This window comes from Bacillus rossius (genome assembly GCF_032445375.1).
Source record: "Bacillus rossius redtenbacheri isolate Brsri chromosome 4 unlocalized genomic scaffold, Brsri_v3 Brsri_v3_scf4_2, whole genome shotgun sequence".
NCBI classification, from domain to species: Eukaryota; Metazoa; Arthropoda; class Insecta; order Phasmatodea; family Bacillidae; genus Bacillus; species Bacillus rossius.
This window is the reverse complement of record NW_026962011.1, coordinates 13,712,116-13,725,688: the sequence shown is the minus strand read 5'-3', so window position 1 is coordinate 13,725,688 and position 13,573 is coordinate 13,712,116. Positions and strand designations below refer to the sequence as shown.

The 13,573-nt window shown below is 34.7% G+C and overlaps 1 protein-coding gene across 2 annotated transcripts; it reads left to right on the top strand.

Annotated features, from left to right (window-relative positions):
• Positions 1-2,022: 2,022 nt before the first annotated feature.
• On the top strand, positions 2,023-12,907 carry LOC134542516 (uncharacterized). Of its 2 annotated transcripts, XM_063386882.1 has the most exons (5): positions 2,023-2,283; positions 5,288-5,965; positions 6,068-6,436; positions 10,187-10,426; positions 12,442-12,850. In XM_063386882.1, exons 2-5 carry the CDS (start codon positions 5,362-5,364, stop codon positions 12,468-12,470), a joined length of 1,242 nt encoding a protein of 413 aa, XP_063242952.1. In that variant the 5' UTR covers positions 2,023-2,283; positions 5,288-5,361; the 3' UTR covers positions 12,471-12,850. The 2 variants fall into 2 exon arrangements, with proteins under 2 accessions (XP_063242952.1, XP_063242951.1); XM_063386881.1 differs by having other exon boundaries at positions 5,288-6,436; positions 12,442-12,907.
• The last annotated feature ends 666 nt before the right edge of the window (positions 12,908-13,573 follow it).

Genomic DNA, 13,573 nt, shown 5'->3' with positions numbered 1-13,573 from the left:
ATTAGACTTTTTCGATTGTTCAACTTTCACGAAATTCAAAATATACACAGCGCATACTTTTGACATAATTAGCTGCCAAAGTTGCAATTTTAACGTTTTTAGGTTGTACAAAAAAGGAGCATTTCATTTATTGCAGAACTAAAACTTTTTAGGTTTAACTGCAATGCCACTGACTACTTCATGATAGGGTTTGCATTTCTATCAAGAAAACTCATTTAATGTTTCTTGGCTGTCAAAATCGTATCAAATTTGAGAATTTTTAAATTCCAGGTAAAATCAATTAATATTTTCTGAAATAAATTCAAACCATTTCTTGAAATAGCTAGTGTCATTGCAGTAAAACCTAAAAAGTTTCAGTTGTGCAACAAATTAAATTCTCCTTATTTGTACAACTTAAAAACATTAGAAATGTAACTTTGGCAGCTAATTATGCAAAAAATGCGCTGTATATTTATTTTTCATTTCGTGAAAGTTAAACAATTGAAAAAGTCTACAAAAATATGTTTAATTACTGTAAATATAAAATCTTGACCTGAAATGGGAGGCACCCCTTTAACAAACCCACGTGAATACGTCACATTGCCGGGTGGACTGGATCCTGATCAAGGTCACTGGCACTGTACTGTCCTTTCTCTGGGCTGTCGTCGCTATGAACACATCGAGTCTACAAACACAACAGCGGACACACGCGGTGGGTTTCATCGCATTTTCGATAATAACATTACCCACAACGCTATCTGTTCCTAGTCATCTATCATAATCTTTTTTTTCTTTGGGGTCTACGATTTATAGAATTCTAAAAGCATGGATGGGATGCAACAGTGTCGTGCCTCAATGCCAAACGCGATACGTTGGAGCTGCCCTCGCGTTAATCAGTGACCGTTATGGCAAACTTCACTCTTTACAACAGCCAGATATTAATCTGAATTTTATCCGAGGAGAAAGACGGATATGAATTCTTTTAAAATACTGTAAGAAATTTAATCTTATGTCGTATTATTCTATATAATAACAAATGTGGCATGTGGTGAAAATAATAAAAATTATAACTCTCTTAAAATTGTGTAGTAAATTTTAGTAAATGCAAATATCTAAAAAAAAAATTACGTGTAATAATGAGTATACTCAAAAAAAATTACGAATATTATTTATCACTATTTCTGTGAGAAAATAAGTCCTCGGAACAGAGACATTCTTTCAATTATACTCTATAGTTTCGTAAATAAAAAACTTAAATGTAATAGAAAATTGGTAGTACAGTGAATTAATGTTGTTTTAAAGATGCAAATTAGTTTATTTTTCTCGACCTATTCTACTTAAGTTTAATGACAGTTTGGCACGTTCAGGCATTAGAATTCAGCTACATGATATTCGGGGTTGTATGATCACAGGTTTTTCTGTATTTTGTCGTATTTTTAATTTATTAACATTTACCACAAATTTACTAGACATGTAGTTGAAGGAAATTATTATGTACAACATTTAAAAAATAATTGAATTTGTAATTTAGTTGATACTAGCATCACATCGATATTGGTAAATATTTGTAGTGTTAATACAATATGCGTTTCTATTGCTCTCCTGTTCCATGTGTTTCCACTGGGGATAATTTGTAGTGTTTTTGCCATGATGTTAGAAATTTTCGGGAGATTGGCATGTTGTGACGTAGTTGAAGTAAATATTTTGAACCTCGCCGGTGCCATATTGTTCCGCTCAAAACATTGCAGAAATTGTGCTTTCTTGATCACGTCAGATTATGGTTAGTAAGTATAAATTAGAAAGTGTGTCGTTAAAAACAGTCACTTCTATAAAAATACTATCATTTAAAACTGTTTCCACAATGTAAAAACTACACTTCATCCAATATTCTGGGCCTATAATCAATATGGCGCAACAGTTAACTGAAGGGAAAAAAAGTCTTCATACACTTACTATGTAATCATGCAGACGTGGCAAACCCTGGTTTTATATGTTAGGCATAGAATTTAAGTATGTTTTATTTGTGCGAAGCGAAAACATTTCAAACAGATTTGCGGTTTGCACAATAAATTTGGTTTACAAAACTGCTTCATTTCTTGTATTATCTCTATGGTAGTTGTTTAAACATAATATGTTTTTGTAAATTTGCTGTATTTTCCATACATTTTTGTACATATATTTTTGGCACAAAAATTTTCAAGTGTATATTTTTTTTAGCAATGGTGAGCTAACGGATTGGCATGGATTTCTTATCGTGATTACTGATTTATAATTACCACAGAAAAATTGCCAGTGTTATGTGACGTAAGTAGAATTTTGATCATTTTGACAGATAATTATCAGATTTCTAACAATTTAAAAAAAAAATCCTAGTCTGCTACAATTAAATTGTCCAACAATCTGTACTCGAATTCATTAAACAATCACACAAATATATGTAAAAATTAATAAAGTATAACCATTAAATAAGTTATAACAACCCCTACCCCTCACCACATAGACGTCATAATGTAGGTAAATATTAAGGATAGGGACACATCAAAATAAATGCTAAGAAAATTTTAAAATGCATTTTATATCCTTGATTTTTTCCAAATCATCGTGTAAAACTGTATTTGTGATAGTCCTATTGTTTAAACAGAAGTGACCATTTTAATGGTTAGGCTAGGTATAGTAAATCAATCGCATTTATCGGTTTGTGGTTGGTATACAATTACTGTAAACATTACCTGTAATGTAAATATGATGATGTAAATTTCTGTTGTGGTTTAAAAGCATAGCCAAGATTTTTTTCCCACAAAAGATATCCCTGATCGTTTTGTTGCCACCCTACTGTTTTCACACACTACACACATCCCTTAATTTATTCATAAGGGATGGTTTCGTAATTTCTACTAGTTTGTGGAAAAATTAAAATTTTATACCTTACATTATAATACCTGTGCTTTCATACTGCCGCAAAAGTCATTGTTTACCTGCGATAACTAGTAATATATGTTTTCCATATACTAGAAACGGTCCTAAATTAACCCTGAAAGTAAGGTTACGTAATTACGACTGGTTTGTAAAAAAATAACTGTTTACAGATTACATTACAATACCTATGTATTCACGCAATCGTCGACATTCATTTTTTCCCGTGTGGGTTTTTTTTCAATTTTTTGGAGAACTTTAGCCAATGTAGGTGTTGTTGTAATAATGAAATTCGTTTGAATAACGATTGTTTTGCAATTGTAATGAATTTTTAATGCTTAGGTATATCTTATGCTTGTTGTTTTACCTATTAGCATAAGTAATGGTAATACGAAATGTTTGTTTTGCAACATTGCCTTTAAAGTACGTACTATTTTGAGTTACGTTGTAACGAACGAGTCTAATGGGAGCCAAAAATTTGAATTGAATTGTAAACGTAGGTTTTTTCCTTTTTTTTTTATGTGAAGAATACGTGCTGTGCACTGAAGTAGCTGGCATAATGAATTTTGCGGTCTTTCCAGGGAATTTTTGATTACAGCTGTCGTAGATTCTGTGTTTGAAATGGCTGGTGTTTCATGTATTCAAATTAATCCGTGGATCCTGAAGACTTCATTCTGATGACACGATCCTGTTGGCCTGATCCTGTAGTACATGATACTTGCTGTTTTAGTTCAGTACGTCCTAAGATCTACACAAAAAAGAAATTGTAAAATAACAAAAAATTATGATTGTAGTTTGAAAAAATTCTTTTTATTCGACTTACGATCATAATTTATTATTATATAACAATTATTTTATGTACAGGAACTTTCATCGTACCGAATTAAAACAGCAAGCATCATGTACCACAGGATCAAGCCATTAATTTCATGTGATCAGGATCTTTTGAAGTACTGAATTAAAACAGCAAGCGTAATTGTACCACAGGATCAAGCCATCAGGATTATGTAATAGGGACCAAGCCTTCAGATTCCAGGAATAAACTTCAATACATGCAACGAAAGAAATAGCGTATATTTAATCCTCCATAGTTGACTACAGTTGTTTTAAACAAAGTTATACATGATCGCGGGTAAACAATGACTGGCGATGGAAGTGTGAAAACACAGGTATTGTAATGTAAGATTCAAACTGTTATTCTTCACGAACCATTAGAATTAAGAAACCATTTTGTCAGGATAAATTAAGATACGTCTTTAGTACTTTAAAAACAAATTTTCCGTTTTTAATTACTTTTCATTCCAAGACGCCACGACGTCCGGTGCTGGTATAGTAATGTAAGCAATAAACTATTATTTTTCACAAAATAGTAGGAATAAAGAAACCATCCCGTTAGGGTAAATCTAGGGATGTGTGTAGCGTGTGAAAACTAAGTTTTTTTGATTATTTCTTTGTGTTCTAAAAAGCCACGACGTCATATAGGTAGCGACAACGGGATCAGGTATATTCCTAGTGAAAAACAGTATAGGCTACGCTTCGAAGACAATACCCAAATTTACGCAGCTTTATTTACATTTTAATAAGGATTAATAGAATAACAATGAGATAACGGAAAATATCTAAATGTAGTCGAAGTATTCCACTCGAAGTGATATTTTCGTTTTGACAATATCAAAGCATCGTTTAAAATAAATTAAAATAACTAAATATAGAACATAACATATTTAAGTTCACATCTCAAAGATGTGTAAAGCGTATTAGATACCGTACATTACCACGTGACACATATATTCCTACAGTTCACATAATTTCTTCCAACTATTAAACACGAGTTTATTAGAGCATATTTAGTAGCCCGATAAAACGGTTAACTTATGGAGAACTTCTTAAAGTATCGAATTAACGTTTTATAGAATGATCATGAAAAAGTTGGGAACTTAAAATAAAATGCGATTTGAACGTCCTGTTTCAAGAATTCAACAAGGCGAAGATCACATCCTTGTGTGAATATGCGACTGTAAAAAAATTCTGCCGTAGCTAATGAAATAATAGAAATATCGCAATGCAGTTTTACATTTTAAAAATATTGAATATTTAACGGAATGTATAAGATTCTTGGTGGAGTGTAAAAATCGAGGAGGTTTCTGTCTTTGTTTCACTTACATCAATTATAACTGTATATATTTTTAATATTCTGAAAATATTTCGAAATATTTTTTAATTGAATCGTCAGTAAAAATAAAAGCGAGCAGCCTTAATTTTTGCATACATCATCGAGGAATTATTCTGTGTGCCAATGACATTTAGTACTATAATGGCACGTCTATATTTTTGCGATAAGTTATTAGTATCAGCATTCTAACATTATCATATTTTAATTGTATGCTATCTGCAGGACACATCAACAACAGAGACGCAGGACACGCGGAGAGATAGAGATATACTGGACGTGACTAGATAGTAAAGAAAATGGCGGACACAGAAGACGTACCACAAGCCACAGAGCAGGACACTCCTTCTACAGAAAAAGAAGCTAAAACACAAGTAGAGGAGCAAGAAAGTACTCCGATTACGGATGGGGATAGTACGAAAACAGCCGAGCAGGATACTGCACAAGCTGAAGAACAAGCTCCTGCAATAACTGGAGTAAAAGATGCGCCTGATGGTGCAGTAACTGAGGCACCAGATGCTGCAGTAACAGATGCACCTGATGGTGGAGTAACTGAGACACCAGATGCTGCAGTAAAAGATGCGCCTGATAGTGCAGTAACTGAGAAACCAGATGCTGTAGTAACTGAGCCGCAGGATGGTGCAGTAACTGAGACGTCAGATGGTGCAGTGACAGATGCGCCGGATGGTGCAGTAATTGAGCCGCAGGAGGGTGCAGTAACTGAGCCACAGGATGGCACAGCAACTGAGCCGCAGGATGGTGCAGTGACTGAGCCGCAGGATGGTGCAGTAACTGAGCCGCAGGATGGTGCAGTAACTGAGCCGCAGGATGGTGCAGTAACTGAGCTGCAGGATGGTGCGGTAACTGAGCCGCAGGATGGTGCGGTAACTGAGCCGCAGGATGGTGCGGCAACTGAGCCGCAGGATGGTGCGGCAACTGAGCCGCAGGATGGTGAAGTAACTGAGCCGCAGGATGGTGCAGTAACTGAGCTGCAAGATGGTGCAGTAACTGAGCCGCAGGATGGTGAAGTAACTGAGCCTCAGGATGGTGCAGTAACTGAGCCGCAGGATGATACAGCAACTGAAGCGCAAGATGCTACAGAAGATACGGCAGGAACCGAAAAGAAGGATACTGCAGGAACAGAAGTGAAGGAGTCTGAACAAGCAGAGCAGGCGGACGAAGAGGAACCAGAGGAGCCACCACCACCTCTCACAGAGAAGCAGATTGCTGAGATCAAGGAAATGTTCGAATTTTTCGACAAGGATGGAGACGGCAGCATCCTAACGAAGGAGTTGCTTTACGTCATGAGGTCTCTGGGAATGAACCCTACACAAGCTGACATCGATGGTATTGTTGAAGAATACGACCTTCATGGTGAGTACACACACCACCAATTTATTAACCAAATTGTAAAGTATTCTTTAGTACATATCATGATTTGTGTTAAATTTGCATAACCCCAAAAGTGATTGCTTTGTAATTTAAAAAAAATATGTTTATTTAAATAATATTTTAATGAAAAGGTAAACTTCTTGCGTATTTCAGATTTTTTAAATATTTCATGTTGAAAAAGACGTTGTTTCACTTCGGTTTTTAATTAAATATGCGTGATTAGTAGCTGAATAAGGCAGTGATATAATTCACAACATCCGTTCATAATATCTTCACAGTTATTCAATCACTTAAGACGCGTTCTCACTCATCAAGTTGATTTTTCCTTCTTCGTAATTATTTTTTAAGGGATTTTTTCTACAATCTTATCTTTATACTTCCCTTGCATTTGTTGCTCTACCCACAAATATTTCCAAAAAATATTTACCTAATGTATCAAAATGAGTGTAAAAAGGCGCGCAATTATATGTAATCATGATGACTGGCACGACTTTTTTTCACCCAGGATATTACACTAAATTAATAGCTGTTGAAAATTTGTTTGGCAGAATAACAAATTCAAAGGAGTAATTGAGTTATATTGTAGAAAAAAGTCCTTAAATGTCGTGGAAACAACTATTTCAAAATAATGCATGCGTTCTAAATAACGATTTATCGACATCCAAATAGTTTTTGACGTGAATACGTCTTTAAAATTGCTCCCATAGTGGGAGGAAATTCAACAAACCGAATGATAAAAAAATCCGGGGATACTGTTTGGTGTTGCAGCTACATATTTATCATCTTCATCCAAAATTTAATTGCACCAGTGGATAGCTAAAGATCAAATAATTCGTTACGCTAAGTGAGTACTGTGACGCATCTCGCGCAGTGGAGGGGGAAGCGCCGCCATTTTGAGGTCATTTTGATGCGTTTCGAGATTTCTATTTAGTAGGTATAACTTTTGACTCGCAGAAGCTACGACGTTCGTTTGAGTTTCAATCGTAAGCTCTCGTCAAAATATATCGATTACATGTATGAAAAATTAGTGTAAAATAGTTACAGTGAATATATATGTTTTTAAAATAAAAAATAACGATCTTTATATTTTGTATAGAAAAAATTGCCTATTGCGTACACGTATTCACGTACAACACACGGCCGTGTCCATGACACAGCCACACCCCATTCTTTTTCTGCAATTGATAACCGTGACTTTTAAACGATCGAACACTCCAGCAATTGCTAAAGCAAAACGAAGTAGGTTCTGGGCCAATTCTCTCTCCACCTGTCCGAGTCGCTCCTCGAAGTACACCCCAAGCCAAGGGCTGTGCCAGGGAAGGGATTCCCAAATGCACCCTGAGAGTAGGCGGAATGAGAGGGTTTCCCGCCCGTGTGTCCGTGTCGTATTCTCAAACACCAGCGACAAGCCACGGGTGTTCTCTACAACCGGATCATAATTTTACAAGCTTCCCAGACATGAGGCTAACCCCATTAATAATAGTGCCTGTGGATGGTTTCACTTGACCAATTCATTCATTTTGGCCAGTGATTGTAGCCTCATGCACGGGAGCTTGGAAATTGACGATATGTAGACGTTAGCGACGAGGTACGGTGTAACTCCCGCCAGTGGCTTTTAATTAGTATTTGAGAATACCATAATGAGATCCACAGGCGAGGTAACCCGTCATCGGTCCCAACGAACCAAAGTCGTCAACATGGTGGAACCACGTGTGGCAGTATAAACATAGGTATGTATATTCCAATTCGTGAACATCGGAGGATGCCAAGTGAAAATTTATAGTAGCAAATTTATTCTCTAATACTTCCTGTAAATAAATGGGTACAACAAAGAGTAATCACATATTTTAAAATACGTTAAATATATAACATTAATAAACACATTACACAAAAATATCACTTTAACGCGTCTCTATATCCCAGTGAAAAAGCGTGAAACTCGAAACCAATGATATTTTATTTTAATTTTGTTCTAATCTTGTAACTAGAAAAAAAATTTAAAACATTTGATACAAATTAATATTGCAAATTTTACCTTAAGCAAAACTGCATTATTAATTTATTTTATCATAATGTAGTGATAAGTTATACTCCATTACGAAGTGTTGGTTTATTTATTTCATACTGCGTAGTAAAATAAAGAATATAAGCACAATAACCTTAAACAAATAATTCACTCTTTAAATTAACACGCATACGTTTGTTAGTTAATAAGGTTATTCAAATAAAAAAAAAAAACATGATAATTTCTGAAGTTAAATCAGCAAAACCATGGACGAATTTCAAGTTCCTGATTGTTTTCAACAACGTGGTTTCAGTGAGTAAATTCTTCATATATTCAGAGATAGGGCCCCAGAACCATAATTTCTCTAGAATTATTCCATATCCCCATTCCACAGACACTATGGTGGGGCCCTTTTCCAAAAATTTTGCGCCTTGTAAAAGTTTATGGCCTGGAGCCCCGCGAAAGTATGAGGCCCCAATATGTAATTAGTTTTTTTTGTAAATTGAACAAATATTCATGTGAAATTTCAGATTTTTTTAAGCTTCACATTTACATGAAAACAACCATAACACTACAAAACGCAGTATCACTTGGTTCGGATTCTTACCCGGTAATATATGCTTTATGTTGTCCCAGTACCTCCAGTGTTATCTGCACACATAATAAGCATTATGAAACTAAATAAAGTCAAATTTTTGAATATTTGATTATCTTCTCCATTATTTAAAAAAAATAAGTTTGAATGAAACATCGACTAAAATATAAATTTATCGATAGCCAAACGTATTTCATGTGTCTAAAAAAAACCTTTCCATGTGTTATACAGAGTTGAATATCTTTATTGTAGCATCACAAACTATATCTTGGCGTCCGTGCAAGCTTTGAATATATATGTACTGTATAGAAGTCGCCAGCCCAGGTTAAAATTTCTAATACGGTTTGAGGTAGTTGGTTAATTCACCGCCGCAATCGCCACCATCTCTAGGGCATCGACTTGTGGTGGTCCCTAGCGGACAAGTGTCGAACTCTTCAAACACACCTTCCCCCTCTCGTTGAACGACCTTGAGCTACAGTGAATGATTGAAGGGGGGGGGGGTGCGGGTAATGACAGCGGTCGACAGTGCAGCGCTCTAACATGTAAATAATAACCTAAGACGATACAGGGCGTTATTACGGCAGCGCCCTGCATAGGTGAAGTTCCCAAGCTGCTCATCATACGCTCCTGAAAAACGTAGAGTAAATCCTATCCACTCGCGACTTCTATACAGTATATATCGTACAACGAGAATAATAGGGCCACATCTCAAAAAAAATTTTTTTACATTTTTGTATATTTGTAATGTCTATGGCTATATCTGTTCGGTATAACAAGGCCATGTATGTAGTACAATAAATATTCACCTGAGATGAGATATGTCCTTATTACATTTTAAATTTGTAAAACAGAAATCAGAATAATACAGCCACATGTTGACATGCGGCCTTATTATTCGTACAGCTGAGGGTGGGTTGGAATACACCATGGCCATATTTTGACTTGTGCCATAGATACAGAGCCGACATTATGCACTTCCTGATTGCTGAGGCTAAGAATAAACATTCAATTATTCACTCTCATGTAAAATTTTTTTTTTTTTTTTTAGATGTGGCCCTATTATTCTCGGTGTGCGATATATTCAAACGTGCAAGCGACGGATGTGGCGAGCTCAGAGGGAGGGTGCTTGCAGGGGACGCCATCACGTACGACGAGCTGCTGGCCGTCATGCAGAAGCACTACCGCCGCGTGGACACGGCCGAGGAGCTGCGCGAGGCCTTCCGCGTGTTCGACGTGGACGGCGACGGGCTGATCAGCACGGAGGAGCTCAAGTACGTGATGACCACGCTGGGGGAGAGGATGAACAAGACGGAGGTGGAGGAGATGCTGAAGGACGCGGACCCCGACGGGGACGGCATCGTCAACTACGAGGGTAGGTTTCGGGGATCGCACGGGGTGGCGATGATCCCGTCGAAATTCACGAAGAACGCTGGTTAAAAAAAAACCATCCAGCGATCTTCGTGAATTTTTACGGACACTATGTTCACTTACTTTGAAATTTGAATCCAGAAGAATGTTCTTGGTATATTGACAAAAACTGGCTAACACTCTTCTTTTGTCCACGTGTGTTTTATATAACGAAACGTACAATGGGTATTTAAAAAAAAGGAAGGAGTAGTTTCTTCGAATATTAAGTTATTTGAAATTACGAAGTCTTTGTTTATTTGAGTCAAAATATTCATTGTAAAGTCCGTAAATTTACTGATATTTGTAACAGTGTAGTATCGACAAGTCTTCTTATATATATAAAGATATATATATATATATACACACACACACACACACAGAACTTTGGCTGCAGGTTTTTACGAAAAAATAAGATGAAAGTAAATACGACTTTATATCTAGTGCTTTCCAAGGCTGGTATACGGCTTTGAAATTAAACTGGATCTGAATGATTATTTTATTATTTTTTTGAAATAAGATAATAATGATTAAATATGAAGCACTGAACGTCCAAGAACTGTTTAATTGAACAAATTTATACAACCCCTGCATAAGTTGTTACCGTCATTAAATTATTTCTTTGAAATAAGTTTGGAGAAACATGTCTACTACTGAGTACATAGTAAATATGTACTAAGTTATCGAAATATCACTGTCTTTTTTTTTAATTTTAAGTCTTGATAGTTAGAAATTGGGAAAAACAAACCGCAGCTGTATGAAGGTTAATACGTAAAGTATATTGAAAAATTATTTCATATTAAGGATCCTATAACGCAAACATTTTTTTTTCCATATTGAGAAAGGGTTTTGTGTTCGTTATCATTTTACTATAATCATTAGCATGCCAAGTATTGCACATATTAGCACCCTAACTTCTTTCAATCATGTACCAAATTATTACTTGAATTGTGTCAACTTCAAAACGTGTACTAAATATTATTAAAATTATAGTTTCAATTGTATTTGTAAAACGGTTTTAATTCTCTATTGTAGTTCAATTATTCAAGAAGTGTTACATATTTAATGTTTCAATGGCTTGGCTTGTGTATACTTAAACGTTTTTTATTTATTTATTATAGTTTAGGTTAAAATATATATACTTATGCAAAAAAAAAAAGAGGCAGTTCTGCTATATGGTACCAGTTCTGTATCTCAGGGCCAAACTGGCATAAGTCCAAATTTGGCAATATTTTTATTTCAGATTGTGTATTAATAGTTTTTTTCTATCAAGCTATTGCATCGTAATTCAATTAAAATCTTTTTGAAAGTAATTAGCGACAGTAATCAGAGCATCATTTGAAATATTTAGCTGAGTTAGACAAACCTGAAGCCAGTTACCATGTTATGTTCCATAGGCATCTTCTCGCTGCCTATAAGCATATATGAGGAGTTTTATATTAAACAGTATCATTGAAAAAATATTTTCTTCACCTTTTAAGTTTCCCAAATCTTAACCTAGATTTTTTTTTGGTTCTGAGACACGTATTTTAAAAGTAGCTCACTGTTTGATGAGTAAGTAACCTTCACAGCGAGAAAATAAAATCATGATCGTAAAAATCTGAATCCAGTGACTACTAACATAGGGACAATCATCTGATGGACTATTGGTACCATGCATTTGTTTCTGCAATGTATTGGATTTTTATAAACCGTGTAATAAGGTTATATCTATATTATTTATGTTGCTGGTTGTACACCTATATTAAAGAACTGTTATGTGGTCAGTTATCTGCTCTTTTTTCTCACTGTAACTTAGAAACATCTGGAGGTATAAAACCTAATTTACATTGTGGAATCAAATATCGGTAATCAGCCAAATACTATTCACATTATAGAATAAGCAGTTTCCAAGCCGTTTATGCAAATAAATAATAGAATTTTACAACTAGTATCTATGTTGTAAATTATAATTGTAGCTAATAATAATCCATTCTTTTGCAGAGTTCATCCAACTTATGACATCAATTTGAGAGTCGAAATTCCGTGATGAAAAACAAAGAATTGCTCTTCGTTTCGCAAGAAATCCCTGGACTGAACACTAAATAAAATAAATATTATTTTTCCTTTGTTACTTACCCTACGGTATTCATTTTAATTTAGCAATAAATACCTGGATTGAACATTAAATTAAAATTATTAAAATTAATTTTATTATTTATATCTATACTTTCATGTTTTGCAGCTCTATTCACGTTTGTACTCAATGTACTCATATACATATTATACTCATGCAGTATCACTCATATTTAACAGAATCGATATAATTTGAGGATGAGCCATGAAAATTATCATGAAGCTATGTAATACACAACTTTAAACAGCTGGAGATAAACCTTACACATATCATAAATGACAATTGTGTAATTTTATTTGGAGTTCCTAGATTGCCAAATATTAAAAAAAAAAATATTCTTCTTTATTTCAAAATGTTGATTGGTATAAAATAGTCTTTTTTATTTTGTTTTATATTTTTGAAAAAATTGAGGTTAGTTTAAAATCCCTGTGTCAATTAGAAAAAAAACCACTTTATAAGTAATTATGATTAGAAAGATCAATAATAATTATAATTTTCCCTCGCCTTTTGCCGATATTATCTAAAAGTTAAACTTTGAGTTCATAATGAAATGTGGTAAACAACTCTAAGCGAATATTGTAAAGGGACAATAAGGGAAACTGGTAAGAAATAAGTGAGACAAGTACTGTCAGAAAACCTGGAGGCGTGGAGTGTGCCTACTTAATTAGTACAATGTTGCTTAAAGTACGTGAGACTTGTTAGAGTAGTGGCATATAGCGGCGTGGAGGTTAAAATAACTTAAAACCAATGTGCTTCGCCAGTGTTTATTGGCCTGACTCTAAGCAAACAACAATTTATGGTGATCGTAGTTTTTAATACACTGTTATTCTTTGGAGGTGGGTACAAGTATATTAAAATATTTTAATAAAAACATTACAATATTTCGTGTAACTATTGAAATGCATGTATGCTAAGTGAAAATAATAACAGTGATATTTTTTTAGCATTTTTTTTAACTTCCTGTAGCCGCCCTTACCCCCAAACCCAAGGTGAAGGCCG

Coding starts and splice junctions, on each gene's coding strand:
- LOC134542516 (XM_063386881.1), top strand. CDS start 5,362: ATGGCGGACACAGAAGACGTACCACAAGCCACAGAGCAGGACACTCCT. Junction 6,437..10,186: donor TGAAGAATACGACCTTCATG/GTGAGTACACAC, acceptor GGGTGCTTGCAG/GGGACGCCATCACGTACGAC. Junction 10,427..12,441: donor CGGCATCGTCAACTACGAGG/GTAGGTTTCGGG, acceptor ATTCTTTTGCAG/AGTTCATCCAACTTATGACA.